The sequence below is a fragment of the Eleutherodactylus coqui genome, chromosome 7 (genome assembly GCF_035609145.1).
Source record: "Eleutherodactylus coqui strain aEleCoq1 chromosome 7, aEleCoq1.hap1, whole genome shotgun sequence".
In the NCBI taxonomy this organism is placed as follows: domain Eukaryota; kingdom Metazoa; phylum Chordata; class Amphibia; order Anura; family Eleutherodactylidae; genus Eleutherodactylus; species Eleutherodactylus coqui.
Window position 1 is genome coordinate 4744954 of NC_089843.1, and position 15555 is coordinate 4760508.

The window sequence follows — 15555 nt, forward strand, 5'->3', positions numbered from 1 at the left end:
ATAGCCAAGGGGGGTACCTGACAAGTTTTAAAAATTAGAGACCAAGTTAAAACTAGATTCGAGTCCATTTTCCTGATCATTATGGTAAATAAACGTTGACTGGATTAATTATGTTTATTATAATTAGCAGTGGTTTATAAATTATACTGGAGACGCCTTATAGGGACTAGTCGACCAATAGGACCTATCTCGACTATGACTTTTCAGAATAGAATGGCCTTAGAGACGACTTTAGCTAAAAAGGGGAGTGTCTGAAAGATGATAGGGGAGACTTGTTGTACCTACATCCTAGACGACACGTGACCCGCGGGTAAAGACGCAGTTGCCATTAAGAAGCTGACCACACTGACTAAAAAGAGCTAACTTTTGGGACCAGCACTCGCCATGGATGAGCGGGTGGTAAAGGATCCTGGCATAGACGGGCGTCGCTGTTGTATGTGAACTGATGATTACCTTTTCTGTTCTAGTCTGCTGTGTTATCCCCTGTGTCAGAGAGACCTGTGAAACTGATGCTGGAAAAGCCGCTCCCACCATGAGTTTGCTGGATGCATCCCCAGAAGGAGTGGACAAGTCCTACACCCCCTTGAAGACCCTAAAACGAACCTTCAACGCGCTCCAGTTATAGGCTCATGCGCAGAGAACTCTGAAAATTAGAGGATAGACATTTTAAGGGGGGATTGTGATAGACATGATAATTATTTAATATAAAATGTCTATTGATGTTGTAATGACTTTCAGCTCTGAGGAGTTCAAAGGACACACACAATCTAATCATGGTATTTGCTAGCCAATGGATGGGTGATGTATTTGCTCTAAATACATCGAAGTTGCTCAACCAGTTTCTAAGAAGTTAAAGGGCCATAGTGTCGTGTATATCCTGTGTGTTTACCTAGGCCCCCTTCCACTCTTCAAACACAAGCTAGTTAAACACATCTTGTCAACTACACAGAATTCCTTAAGGTTGTCTGCATGCTAAAGAATACAAAGTCCATACTATGGCGGACGTGAGAGAGGGTGGGCAGAGAGGTGGGCAGAGAGGTGGGGGATTCTGTATGATCCGACAAATGAGAATCCTATATGTTACTGATGTAACCTGTTGCACGCCCATTGTGTGTCTGTACAATAAAAGGCCCTGTCTGGCTGTTTCTGGACGGAGAGCCATTTTTAACATGAGATTCATACCTTGTGTTTGACTTGGTCAGTGTGCGCATACTGCTTCCACACAATTAGGAAAGCGACAAAATACCCCAAAGCCTGCTGGAGAAAACCGTAATCCAGCACAATTCCCCTGGTGTTAATGTGCTTTACATTACGAGGCCTGCACCCGCGCTCCATCATTATCTCCTTCTTACAATTGTTTCTATGCCCGTTACCGGTGGTGATGGTGACTGGACTGGCAGCGCCCGACTAACCATTCTACAAAGATCTATTCTGAATACTAGTATCACATGCTTAATAGGAGTCACTCCACCCTTCTCTTCTATTGAACATCTAGACACAGTCCTCTGGCGCTTCACCGGGGTATACACAGTGCTCAGGTGCTCCACGGTGGTATACATGGTGCTCAGGCGCTCCACCATGGTATACAAGGCCCTCAGGTGCTCCACCATGGTATACAAGGCCCTCAAGCGCTCCACCATGGTATACACAGCACTCGGGTGCTCCACAGTGGTACACACGGCCCTTAGGCGCTCCAGCATGGTATACATGGCCCTTAGGCGCTCCAGCGTGGTATACAAGGCCCTCAGGCGCTCCACCGTTGTATACAAGGCCCTCAGGCGCTCCACCGTGGTATACAAAGCCCTCAGGCGCTCCACCGTGGTATACATGGCGCTCAGAAGCTCCACCATGGTATACACGCCGCTCAGGCGCTCCACCGTGGCATACAAGGCCCTCAGGCGCTCCACCGTGGTATACACAGCACTCGGGCCCTCCAAAGTGGTATACACGGCACTCGGGTGCTCCACAGTGGTATACACGGCCCTTAGGTGCTCCAGCATGGTATACAAGGCCCTCAGGTGCTCCACCACGGTATACACGGCCCCTAGGCGCTCCAGCGTGATATACACGGCCCTTGGCGCTCCACCATGATATACAAGGCCCTCAGGCGCTCCACCGTGGTATACAAGGCCCTCAGGCGCTCCACCGTCGTATACAAGGCCCTCAGGCGCTCCACCGTGGTATACAAAGCCCTCAGGCGCTCCACCGTGGTATACACGGCGCTCAGAAGCTCCACCATGGTATACACGCCGCTCAGGCACTCCACCGTGGTATACACGGCGCTCGGGCGCTCCACAGTGGTATACACGGCACTCAGGCGCTCCACGGTGGTATATCCGGCACTCGGGCGCTCCACAGTGGTATACACGGCACTCAGGCGCTCCACGGTGGTATACCCGGCACTCAGGCGCTCCACAGTGGTATACACGGCACTCAGGCGCTCCACGGTGGTATACCCGGCACTCAGGCGCTCCACCGTTGTATACACGGCGCTCTTGTGATATATAATATAAATAAATAGCTATATTGTGATTAATAAGTGGCGCCATAATGGAAGTTGTGTTTCAGGACTGCCGTACGCCATCAGTGCTGAGGGACTAGAAATCACGTTTGCCACAAACCATCTGGGCGCTTTCCTGCTCACCAACCTGCTGCTGGGTAAGTACACCCTGGCTATATAAGACGTGCATGCCATATCCTGTCCGTACGGAGCAGACCAATCAGTGAATGTGACAGTACGCCCATGCGGAGCGGATACGCGTGAGCACCACCCTTGGTGGCACATATGGATGCGGTATGAGGCCCCATGGTGACCACCAAAAACACACAAATATGACTATAAGACTCGGAGGATGAGGACTATCGGCAGGAAGTAGTGATAATCACAATGCGTCACGGGCGACAGGTCTGCGCGGGCCTGTGCAGTGACTGCAAACGCCTTCAGTGAATGCTCGAACACTAAAGGGGGCTTCAGAAGTCCTTAGCTGGTGGCCCGCCATCCGACAACCGTCCGTCTCGCTGTCCCATTGACATCCTTGGCAGCGCCTCTGCTACTCCACTTCCTGCTTCCCTCCTGGTGAAGACTGGATGTCACGTCCTGACTGGGAGAGGGACAGGAAGTAGAGGAGCAGTGCGGCGCCCCCCGCTGCCTCCCCGTCCACGAGGATAACGTCTAGCCTGCTGTAGTGGGCAATCAGCCGATGGATGGGGATCCCGAGTGCCGAACTCCATCCATCAACCACTGATGGCCGGTCTGCAGGGTCGGTCATTGGTGGAGGAGCGGGCAGGCAACCCCTTTAATGACATGTTAGATGTTGGGGGTGGTTGTCCTGTATCTTCTAATACTGAAAGCATTCTCAGGGCTCCTCCAGACGAGCGTCTCAGCGCAGCGAATCTTCACAACAAACTGCTTGTTTATAAACTTATCGGCAAATTTTACTGTCCTTTTTCCGCCCGCAGAGCAAATTAATTTGCCTACGACAAACCAAGACGAACCACTTAAAACGGCCATTTGGTTTAATGAGTTCCAGATGTCGTCTTTTTCCATTGGATTTCCGTATTACGCATCTCCTTGCGTATTCTGCGTGCATTTGCCCCCCATTGACTTCTATGGGGACTTTTGGTAGCATTCTGCTTTTTTTTTGCGCAACCGAAATGTGCGTGTGAAATATGGAAGTGTGAACAAACCCACTGAAGTCAATGGGTTGTATTCTCACGTATTTCATGGAGGAGCCCTCACTGTGCAGCATTTTTCCCCCCTTGCCTTAAACATTTGCGCAGTGCTGCGCGGATCTCACATCGACTTCACGGTGTTTCTGAGCTCTGCTGTAGAGCACCAGCCAGCGCGGCGCCCCACGCTGTGGGTGGATCAGCTCACCGCCCCGCTGGGTTCCTGTGGCCTTTTCCCCCTTGGCCCCTTGGTTGCTCCTCACTCCTCTCTATTCTGATCCCGGCTCAAGCTCTGCTCCTCGTATCGCACCGGACCAGCTGAGCTAAGCGCTCATTCACACGGGAGTATTTACATGGCATAGTACGCATGCAAATGTCAAGCGCAAGATATGCAGTGAATAGAGTCAATGAAACTGTAGCGTCCCGGTGGGTCCTCCAGAGCAGTCACATCAACACCTGTCCTGTCTCACCTGTCTATACGCCTGCCCTGGGCATACAAGGCGCCATACGTCGGAGAAACCCTGTTTCTACCCCTCTTCTAAGCCTGGAGCTTGGTTCTGGCAACAGCTGGTTGCCTATTGGCTAATTGTCAAGTTCACAGTGATTGGAGCAGAGTCCAGGGTGGGAAGAATTCAAAGAGAGCTGTAGGGGCCCAAAGTCTATATATCTGGCCCCTCTAACTGTTATACATGTCATCTATGTGGGTGCACTGTGCAGATTGTCTTGTCTTTAGTTATGTGTATTGCACAGCTGCAGCATGTAAGAGGTTAATGTCTGGGATATGTCTGGAAATTGTAACCAATTGTCATGTTATGTGATATCATATGATATATATGTGATTGCAAGAGCAGAGAGGGGAGTAGTAGGGAGTTGTAGAGAGTTCGAGATTCCATTGCTTCAATGGTAGTGTGTGGAGGCAGAGTGCCAGCCACATGGGGGTACCTTCAACCCTCGTGTGGTGAAGAATGGAGGCTGAGGAGAGCTATCCTGATGTCCCCATCTCAGGACCCCTATCTAGAGTGAGTGGTAGTAAGGAGCCCGCCGTGCAGTGTTCAAGCTACTAAGCGCAAGTGAGTGTCAGTGGAGTGTTGTGTCTTCCTCCGGGGTGTGTGTCCAGGAGCAGAGTCTTACCAATAACTAAGAAAGTAGGCCAGGTGTCATCCTGTGTCCCGGAGTATGTGTGTCCAGGAGCGGAGTCATACAGATAACTAGGACTATAGGCTTGGTGTCATCCTGTGTCCCGGAGTGTGTGTGTCCAGGAGCAGAGTCATACAGATAACTAGGACTGTAGGCCTAGGCCCGGTGTCATCCAGTGTCCTGGAGTGTGTGTGTCCAGGAGCGAAGTCATACAGATAACCTAGACTGTAAGCCCAGTGTCATCCTGTGTCCTGGAGTGTATGTGTCCAGGAGCGAAGTCATACAGATAACTAGGACTGTAGGCCGGTGTCATCCTGTGTCCTGGAGTGTGTGTGTCCAGGAGCGAAGTCATACAGATAACCTAGACTGTAAGCCCGGTGTCATCCTGTGTCCTGGAGTGTGTGTGTCCAGGAGCGAAGTCATACAGATAACCTAGACTGTAAGCCCGGTGTCATCCTGTGTCCCGGAGTGTGTGTGTCCAGGAGTGGAGTCCTACAGATAACTAGGACTGTAGGCCGGTGTCATCCTGTGTCCTGGAGTGTGTGTGTCCAGGAGCGAAGTCATACAGATAACCTAGACTGTAAGCCCGGTGTCATCCTGTGTCCTGGAGTGTGTGTGCCCAGGAGCGGAGTCATACAGATAACCTAGAGTGTAGGCTCGGTTTCATCCTGTGTTCTCCTCCCTGACCTTTTCTGAACTGTTCTTCCTGCACTGCTGTGTGAAGTTTGCATTGGAGAAGTAAAGTTCCAGTCCTGTCCGTTCCCAGTGATTGAGGTATTCAAACATAACTGTATGGACTCTATTATTTTCCGGCCAGACAACTAACGGTGTGAAGGAATGGTGGCGTCACGAGTGACAACTTCTCAAGTCCACCACACATATACAGGTAACTGCTATCCCAGTGTTGCCTGGAAGAGGGCTAGTGTGCCTACCTCAGGGGAGGAGTTTGGTAGAGCCACCGTGACAAGTGCCATCTCTACCCCGCCATCTCCTCAGCGTGGGCCTTCGTGTCTCGTTCGCCACAGGACTAACCCTCTTCTTTTTGTGTCTCACGCACAGTAAAAAACTCCTTTGTACCGCAACTACATGGATGACTTACTGCAAGAATTTGAGTTTTTCTTTCTGGTATATTAACCCTTTCCAATCCAATTTGTATCCTAGTTTTCCTAGGGGGCTTACTCTTTTTCTGCCGTTATACAACAGCGCTATCTGCTGGCTAAAGCCAGTACTGCATGAGGTGACACGTTGGATAGGCTCCGACAGCAGAGTGGCTGGCAATATACAGTAAGAGAACCCCGATGGATGTCTTTCAACATCAGAGCTGTACAGCCTTAATGCATAATGTCTTTAGACGTCAGACAGTGGATCGGAAAGGGTTAAGAGAGAATTCAGATCTCCGAGTCAAGTGTCTGCCATGTCTTTATCCAGTACTCAAGAGAACTCTGAAGAGTCGGGACTGAGTCTCATATTAGAGTCAACAATCAAACAGGAAAATTCCTCTCAAGCTACAGTGTCAAAAATGTATTCTACTATGAGAGATGTTCTTATACTGCTGGACCGTGTGCAATTGATGAGCTTTGCTACAAGCTCCAAGAAGTTTCCGCCTTGGCTGTAGAAAAAGTAGGAAGGAAAACGACCCCCATTGAGGAACTGTGGCGCAAAAATCAGGACTGCTCCCAAAAGGTGGAGCCCTATGCTGTAGAGGAGCCGTTGGACCTCTCCGCTCACAATGCATTTAACAAGTCTTGCAAGAAGATGCTTCCCCCGCACAGAGATCTCAGGCTGCGCCCAGTGCAAGGAGCACCCACCCGATTTCATCTGCGGCAACCACAATACTACCATGTTTCCCAGATAATAAGACCTACTCCGCTAATAAGCCCTACCCCAGTTTTTGGGGGAGGCTTGAAATGTAAGCCCTCCCTCCAAAATAAGCCCTAGCTAACCTGCATACTCACCTGGTCCGCGGCGTGCCAATGCCTCGCATTGGTCTCCGGAGGCGCTGCAGCAAGCTGCAGTGTCCTCAGCACTGACATCTCAGCTTCTTTCTGGTGACGGGGCTTTGAATACCCCACCTCCAGCAAAGCGAGCACTGTGATTGGATCGAGCCAATAACAGCCGGGCTCGATCATTCAGTGAATGACATCCCTGAATGGGTGTGATTGGCTTATCGAGCGCCGGCTGTGATTGGCATCGACCATTGTGACGCCACGGACCAGGTGAGTTAACCCCGCCTCGAAAAGAAGACACTATGCCTCTTTTGGGGCAAAAATTAATATAAGACAGTGTCTTACTTTTGGGGAAACGCGGTAGTGGGGAGAGGACCCACAATTACTGCTGCTGTGTCCTAGGGACTCGCTGACCTCCCCTCCACCAGAGGAGTACCTGGAGGAGCGTACGGAGGAATCAAGAACTGGCGCAGCTGCTCGCCCAATGTACATGTCTAAAGTGCCGGAGGTGGTTGTATAAGTGGATCACCCGCCATGGATCTTGATACACCGAAACAACTTGGCGGTGAAGGACTCTCTCCCGGAGTTGTTAAAGCAATTCATATGTGAGTATGGCCGCCCGCAGATGGGCGGAAATTCTGCGGCGGGATTTCCTGCGGCATTTCCGCCCGTGGAAGCTGCCATAGGATTGCGTTGCCGGCACATCAAACAGCCGGGGCCGCGGGAGCAGGTGAGTACGCGCTGGTCCCTGCAGGGGCGTGGGACGGGTCCCGCTGTGAGAGTCCTTGCAGCCGGATCTGACCTGGCCGTCTGCAGGTGGCCTATGGGGACCTGAACTTTGTGTTTTACCTTCTCCTCCGCTGAGATAGCTGCACAGCAGACTTGCCTTGTCTCTATCATAATTAGGGACACTTCTTCGTTAGAGGAATTACTAGCTGTTTTGCACTCCCCTGCTCACCATGCCCAACCAGATTCTGTGGATGAGTGGGATGAGGAGCTGCGAAGTCTCTCTCAAACTAGCCTTTCTGAGAGTTCTATCATTAAAATTAGTTCGGGAGGAAGTAACCCTACGCCAACCAGTTTCATGGCGGATTCGGAGAGTGAAGAACCACATTTCTTGGTGTTAAGGCCTACAAATTGTTTCAGGTATTAATGGTCATGGACTCTTTGTCTCTGTTATTAAGCCCATAAAGGGTTATATTTTCCCTATACATAGTCTTATTATGCCAGTTGTCTATGCCGTGCATTATGCTGCCACGTACTGAAAGGTTATCGTTAGAGATGAGCGAGCATACTCGTCCGAGCTTGTTACTCGTTTGAGTATTAGCGTGTTCGGGATGCTCGTTAATCGTAACGAGTACCACGCGATGTTCCGGTTACTTTCACTTTCATCTCTGAGACGTTAGCGCGCTTTTCTGGCCAATAGAAAGACAGGGAAGGCATTACAACTTCCCCCTGTGACGTTCAAGCCCTATACCACCCCCCTGCTGTGAGTGGCTGGGGAGATCTGATGTCACCCGAGTATAAAAATCGGCCCCTCCCGCGGCTCGCCACAGAAGCGTTGTGAGATAGCTGAGGACTAGGGACAATAACTTAATTCTTAACAGCTCACTTACCTAGTAAATAACATACTCCGACTACTTCTTGCTGAACAAATGTGGGGTAGGCCACAGCTTTATTAAATAACCTGTTAGTAACGTTAATCCTGAACTTTCACGAAACCTATCCATGCTGTATGCAGTTTAACTTTTTCAGTCCATAAACCGTCCCAGAGGACGTTCGTAAGCCCACGATCCTCTGGCTTGCAAACCCTCCTCAATCATCCCTAACCAGCATGGATAATTCCGGGCCAACCACTAGCTGTGACAACTTCCGGAAAGAAAAACTAAAAAGAAAAATTAAAATTAAAAAGGTGTACTCAACTAACTCCTAATACTGTTCTTTCTCCTCCCTTGCCCAGGCCTTCCGGGAGGGTGGGTGGGCTTCTTTTCTGCTCCAGACTTCTTTCCTCTCCACGTGTCTCCCGTCTTCTGGTCTTCTTCTTCTTCCGCTCCCCCTCCCTCTGCTTTTCCTGCCTTAGCTCCTCCCCCCCACCCCCTGCTGCGTTCGCTACATTTAACCCTTACCCTGCCTGTCCCTAGTCCCATGCTGTTTCCCTACCACGGTTCGCAGCATAAGAGGACAGTGCTGTTGGTGCCGGAGCTGCTATAGGGAGAGTGTTAGGAGTTAGTGTAGGCTTCAAGAACCCCAACGGTCCTTCTTAGGGCCACATCTAACCGTGTGCAGTACTGTGGAGGCTGCTGTTAGCAGTGTTGCACTTTTTTTTTTTTGGTATATCGGCCGTGCAGAGCATTGCGCCCTGCAGTAATACTCCAGGGCCAGAATTGTGTAGGCAGGGCCAGAAGACATATATTATAGATTGAATATACGCAGTGATCCTTTGGAAAAAAATATTTGGAAAAAATCTATCTGGGCTGCCTGTCACTGTGCTCAGTGTTCTGGGTCTGTGCTGGGTGTAGTAGTTCTACAAATAAATACGCAGGCAGCTAAGTGTTACAGCAGGCTTGTGCCTAATTATTTCCTGGGGTTCCGTAAACGAAGTCAGCCTCCAACCACAGGCCAATAAGCGGCACATTTAATTACAGCGTTCTGTTTCTGCACTACTGGTAATACAGCATGCTGAGGGGTAGGGGTAGGCCTATAGGACGTGGACGCGGGTGAGGACGCGGAGGCCCAAGTCAGGGTGTGGGCACAGGCCGAGCCGGTGCAGTGGCCAGGGGTAGAGGCAGGGCCAGACCGAATAATCCACCAACTGGTTCCCAAAGCGCCCCCTCGCGCCATGCCACCCTGCAGAGGTCAAGGTGCTCTACGGTGTCGCAGTTTTTCACAGAGACGCCTGACGACCGACGAACAGTGGTGTGCAGCCTTTGTCGCGCCAAGATCAGCTGGGGAGGCACCACCACCAGCATGCGCAGGCATATGATGGCCAAGCACCCCACAAGGTGGGACAAAGGCCGTTCACCGCCTCCGGTTTGCACCGCTGCCTCTCCCCCTGTGCCCCAACCTGCCACTGAGATCCAACCCCCCCCTCTGAGGACACAGGCACGAGTGCCTACCGGCCTGCACCCACACCCTCACCTCCGCTGTCCTCGGCCCCATCCAGCAATGTCTCTCAGCGCAGCGTCCAGACGACGCTAGCGCCACTGTTTGAGCGCAAGTACGCCGCCACGCACCCGCACGCTCAAGCGTTAAACGTGCACATTGCCAAATTGATCAGCCTAGAGATGCTGCCGTATAGGCTTGTGGAAACGGAGGCTTTCAAAAGCATGATGGCGGCGGCGGCCCCGCGCTACTCGGTTCCCAGTCGCCACTACTTTTCCCGATGTGCCGTCCCAGGCCTGCACGACCACGTCTCCCGCAGCATTGTACGCGCCCTCACCAACGCGGTTACTGCCACGGTCCACTTAACTACGGACACGTGGACAAGCACAGGCGGGCAGGGCCACTACATCTCCCTGACGGCACATTGGGTGAATTTAGTGGAGGCTGGGACAGAGTCAGAGCCAGGGACCGCTCACGTCCTACCCACCCCCAGAATTGCGGGCCACAGCTCGGTGGTGGTATCTGCGGCGGTGTATGCTTCCTCCACTAAAGCACCCTCCTCCTCCTCCTCCTCCTCCTCCTCCTACGCAACCTCTGTCTCGCAATCAAGATGTGTTAGCAGCAGCATGTCGCCAGCAGTCGGTGTCACGCGGTGTGGCAGCACAGCGGTGGGCAAGCGTCAGCAGGCCGTGCTGAAACTACTCAGCTTAGGAGATAGGAGGCACACGGCCCACGAACTGCTGCAGGGTCTGACAGAGCAGACCGACCGCTGGCTTGCGCCGCTGAGCCTCCAACCGGGCATGGTCGTGTGTGACAACAGCCGTAACCTGGTGGCGGCTCTGCAGCTCGGCAGCCTCACGCATGTGCCATGCCTGGCCCACGTCTTTAATTTGGTGGTTCAGCGCTTTCTGAAAAGCTACCCCCACTTGTCATACCTGCTCGGAAAGGTGCGCCGGGTCAGCGCACATTTCCGCAAATCCCACACGCACGCTGCCACCCTGCGGACCCTGCAACATCGGTTTAATCTGCCAGTGCACCGACTGCTGTGCGACGTGCCCACACGGTGGAACTCTACGCTCCACATGTTGGCCAGGCTCTATGAGCAGCGTAGAGCTATAGTGGAATACCAACTCCAACATGGGCGGCGCAGTGGGAGTCAGCCTCCTCAATTATTTACAGAAGAGTGGCCCTGGTTGGCAGACATCTGCCAGGTCCTTGGAAACTTTGAGCAGTCTACCCAGATGGTGAGCGGGGATGCTGCAATCATTAGCGTCACCATTCCTCTGCTATGCATCTTGAGAAGTTCCCTGCAAAGCATAAAGGCAGACGCTTTGCAATCGGAAACGGAGGCGGGGGAAGACAGTATGTCGCTGGATAGTCAGAGCACCCTCATGTCTATATCTCAGTGCGTTGAGGAGGAGGGGGAGGAGCATGAGGAGGAGGGGGAAGAGACAGCTTGGCCCACTGCTGAGGGTACAGATGCAGCTTGCCTGTCATCCTTTCAGCGTGTATGGCCAGAGGAGGAGGAGGAGGAGGAGGAGGATCCTGAAAGTGATCTTCCGAGTGAGGACAGCCATGTGTTGCGTACAGGTACCCTGGCACACATGGCTGACTTCATGTTAGGATGCCTTTCTCGTGACCCTCGCGTTACACGCATTCTGGCCACTACGGATTACTGGGTGTACACACTGCTCGACCCACGGTATAAGGAGAGCCTTTGCACTCTCATTCCTGAAGAGGAAAGGGGTTCGAGAATGATGCTATACCACAGGGCGCTGGTGGACAAACTGATGGTAAACTTCCCATCCGACAGCGCTAGTGGCAGAAGGTGCAGTTCCACGGCCCAGGTAGCAGGGGAGGCGCAGAGATCAGGTAGCATGTACAGCGCAGGCAGGGGAACACTCTCTAAGGCCTTTGACAGCTTTATGGCTCCCCAGCAAGACTGTGTCACTGCTCCCCAGTCACGGCTGAGTTGGCGGGAGCACTGTAAAAGAATGGTGAGGGAGTACGTAGCCGATCGCACGACCATCCTCGGTGACGCCTCTGCCCCCTACAACTACTGGGTGTCGAAGCTGGACACGTGGCCTGAACTCGCGCTGTATGCCCTGGAGGTGCTTGCTTGTCCTGCGGCTAGCGTCTTGTCGGAGAGGGTGTTTAGTGTGGCTGGGGGAATCATCACGGATAAGCGTACCCGCCTGTCAACCGACAGTGCCGACAGGCTAACACTCATCAAGATGAACAAAGGCTGGATTTCCCCAGACTTCTCTTCTCCACCAGCGGACAGCAGCGATACCTAAGCAATACGTAGGCTGCACCCGCGGATGGAAGCATCGTTCTCTATCACCATCAAAAACGGGGACCTTTTCGCTTCATCAATCTGTGTATAATATTCCTCCTCCTCCTCCTGCTCCTCCTCCTGAAACCTCACGTAATCACGCCGAACGGGCAATTTTTCTTAGGCCCACAAGGCTCAGTCATATAATTTTTGTAAACAATTTTTATACGTTTCAATGCTCATTAAAGCGCTGAAACTTGCACCTGAACCAATTTTTATTTTAACTGGGCTGCCTCCAGGCCTGGTTACAAATTAAGCCACATTAACCAAAGCGATTAATGGGTTTCACCTGCCCTCTTGGTTGGGCATGGGCAATTTTTCTGAGGTACATTAGTACTGTTGGTACACCAATTTTTGGGGGCCCTCGCCTACAGTGTAATCCAATTAATTTTTAGCCCACCTGCATTACAGCTGACGTTACATCCGCTGTGTTGGGCAATGCAATGGGATATATTTATGTACCGCCGGTGGCTTCCTGGCACCCACCCATGCTGTGGGTCCACAGGGAGTTGTAAATGCATCTGTTTCCACTTCTAAAGAACCCCAGTCTGACTGGGGCATGCAGTGTGGGCCGAAGCCCACCTGCATTAAACATGACATTACTACCTCAGCTGTGTTGGGCACTGCAATGGGATATTTTTACCGCTGGTGGGTTCCAGGGAGCCACCCATGCTGTGGGTGCACACGGAATTCCCATTGCGGAGTTGTACCTGCCTGTGACTATATATAAAAAAACGCGGTCTGACTGGGGCATGCAGACACCTTGACAGAATGAATAGTGTGTGGCACATAGGTTCCCCATTGCTATGCCCACGTGTGCAGCTCCAGATGGAGGTGGCACAGGATTGGATTTCTCATTGCTTCTGTACAGCATTGTGGGCTATCGCCCCGCCACTTTTAAAGAGGGTCACTGCCTGGCCGTGCCAACCCTCTGCAGTGTGTGCCTGCGGTTCCTCCTCATGGCAGACGCACTTATAAATAGACATGAGGGTGGCGTGGCATGAGGGCAGCTGAAGGCTGGGCAGGGACAGTTTGGTGTGCGCTGTGGACACTGGGTCGTGGGGGGGGGATTTGGCAGCATGTAACCCAGGAGAAGTGGCAGCGGAGTGTCATGCAGGCAGTGATTGTGCTTTGTTGGAGGTAGTGTGGTGCTTAGGTAAGGTATGCATTGCTAATGAGGGCTTTTCAGAAGTAAAAGTTGTTGGGGGGGGCACTCTTGCTGCTATTGTGGCTTAATAGTGGGACCTGTGAACTTGAGATGCAGCCCAACATGTAGCCCCTCGCCTGCCCTATCCGTTGCTGTGTCGTTCCCATCACTTTCTTGAATTGCCCCGATTTTCACAAATGAAAACCTTAGCGAGCATCGGCGATATACAAAAATGCTCGGGTCGCCCATTGACTTCAATGGGGTTCGTTACTCGAAACGAGCCCTCGAGCATCGCGAAAATTTCGTCTCGAGTAACGAGCACCCGAGCATTTTGGTGCTCGCTCATCTCTAGTTATCGTAACGTAAAGTTTAAGCTGTTAAGTAAGAGTAAAGTAATCTTCTTATGCTAAAAGCTCCTGTTTGAACGCGACCGTGCGAATGGCGTGAATGCTTAAATGTGTGTATGGAGGTTTTGTTCCCCACAGTGCGTCTTTTGTGCCAGTGTCCGTCCACCATCCTAACTGTCCCAGTAGGCAGGGCATCCTTTTCACCTCATTCTCTAGTCCTGGATAGACTCGTCACGGTGTTCCCTTTTTTCAGAGAAAGTGATTTGTCTCTTGTTTTTCCTGCGAGTCTCCCTCCTCTATTCTCTAGTACCGCACTAGTGTTGTATTCTCTCTTTTCAGAGGAAGTGATGTTCATTCCACTTGCCTCACGTCTTTGGGGAGAAGAGTTATGTACATGTCCCATAGCTATGCTAGTGTATTCTGAATTCAGTTCAGCCTAGCAGAGCTTCTCTCATGCTTTTAGCCAAAACCATTTCATACTCTGTCATAATATAGTGCCTTACTAAGAAATTGAGATTCTCCGGTGGTCTCAGAACACTGGAATCTGTTAATTTTCTGTATAAATAACCGGAGGGTAGGAGCTGTGTTTATAGGTTTTGCCTTGCACATTCCGAGACTGCGCAGTGTTCCTAGAGGTGAACTGGATTAGTACACTGAGATATCCTTACTTCATATATTATGGGGTACCCTCAACCTGGAAGAGGCCTAGCGGTGCCTTGACTCAGACTGTGCACGTCCCTCTGGGGAGGAGTTTGGTAGAGCCACCGTAACAAGTGCCATCTCTACCCCTGCCATCTCCTCAGCATGTGCCTCATGTCTCGGTCGCCACAGAGCCCCTATGCAGAGTGGGAGAAGAGAAGAAAAGTGTGGGAACTGAGAGAAAAAGAAGGGGGAGGAGAGGAGCTAGGAGTCAGAGGAGAAAGAAGTGTGCAGAAAGTCGTGGTCGGAGAGAAGGAGTGCTAGCAAGCCAGTTGTGGCTGCAGTGTTTCCTACAAGTCTAGCAAGGGTAGCGAGGTCCCTTTCCGCTCCCTTGTCTATGCTGCAATGAGGAGATCCAAGTTGGATGCCAACATTCCACAAAACAGTGAGTGTGACTACCCAGTGAATTCAAAGCCAGGATTAGTCAGCGGCCATCTTTAACTTCCATCCAATACCTGCATCTTACACTTCCAGTAAACCCTAGGGGAATAGAGAGAGAGCGTTGAAGGAATTGTTTTCAAGTACAAATCCACTGTGTTCAACGTGTTCAATTCCTGCATCCCTGTTGGCTCTGCTGTCTTTACTGCTGCAAAGTTTATGTATTACTAATTATCATCCAAAACCTTCAGTAAACCTGTGTGCTCCCAGTTTACTAAAACAAGCTACTGGACTGGTCTCAAGTTATTCCATTAGACTTGGGAGTTCAGGTTGGAGTACTGGCGTCACCCGTGACAAAACAACTGTTTATTGTAGACGTATCCGTATACGTTAACCTTGACACTGTGCAACCGTTGAGCAGAGCACCATTATTGCCACTGTTGGGAGGGATTACAGAGCCACCTGTGACAACCATCTTACAATCCCTGTGGTCTCACCCACTTTGGGGCACTCAGCTCGGCCGTTCCAAAAGTAAATGGATTTTCATTCATCCATTCACACTTGTGTATAACAATTGCATATTTTACATGAGTAACAAAAATTACAGCATGCTCTATTTTATCGAGTATTACACGTATAAGAGCCCAAGTGTTCTCTATGGGTGCATATGATACGCAATGCCAATGTAAGCACTAGCGGAGCACTTGCCTTTTCCACGTGTGTTGATGCTGAGGACACATGCTAATGAATGAAAGAAAAAACAGGAGGAACCTCATTCTAGGCTTTTTTTCCTGC

General features: G+C 51.2%; 1 protein-coding gene across 1 annotated transcript in view; it reads left to right on the forward strand.

Annotated features, from left to right (window-relative positions):
- LOC136572332 (retinol dehydrogenase 12-like) overlaps nucleotides 1–15555 on the forward strand; it is a 34953-nt gene that overhangs the window by 13780 nt on the left and 5618 nt on the right. The window contains exon 3 of the mRNA XM_066572828.1: nucleotides 2569–2658. Within this exon, the coding sequence (XP_066428925.1) occupies nucleotides 2569–2658 (90 nt within the window). The remainder of the gene's footprint in view (nucleotides 1–2568; nucleotides 2659–15555) is intronic.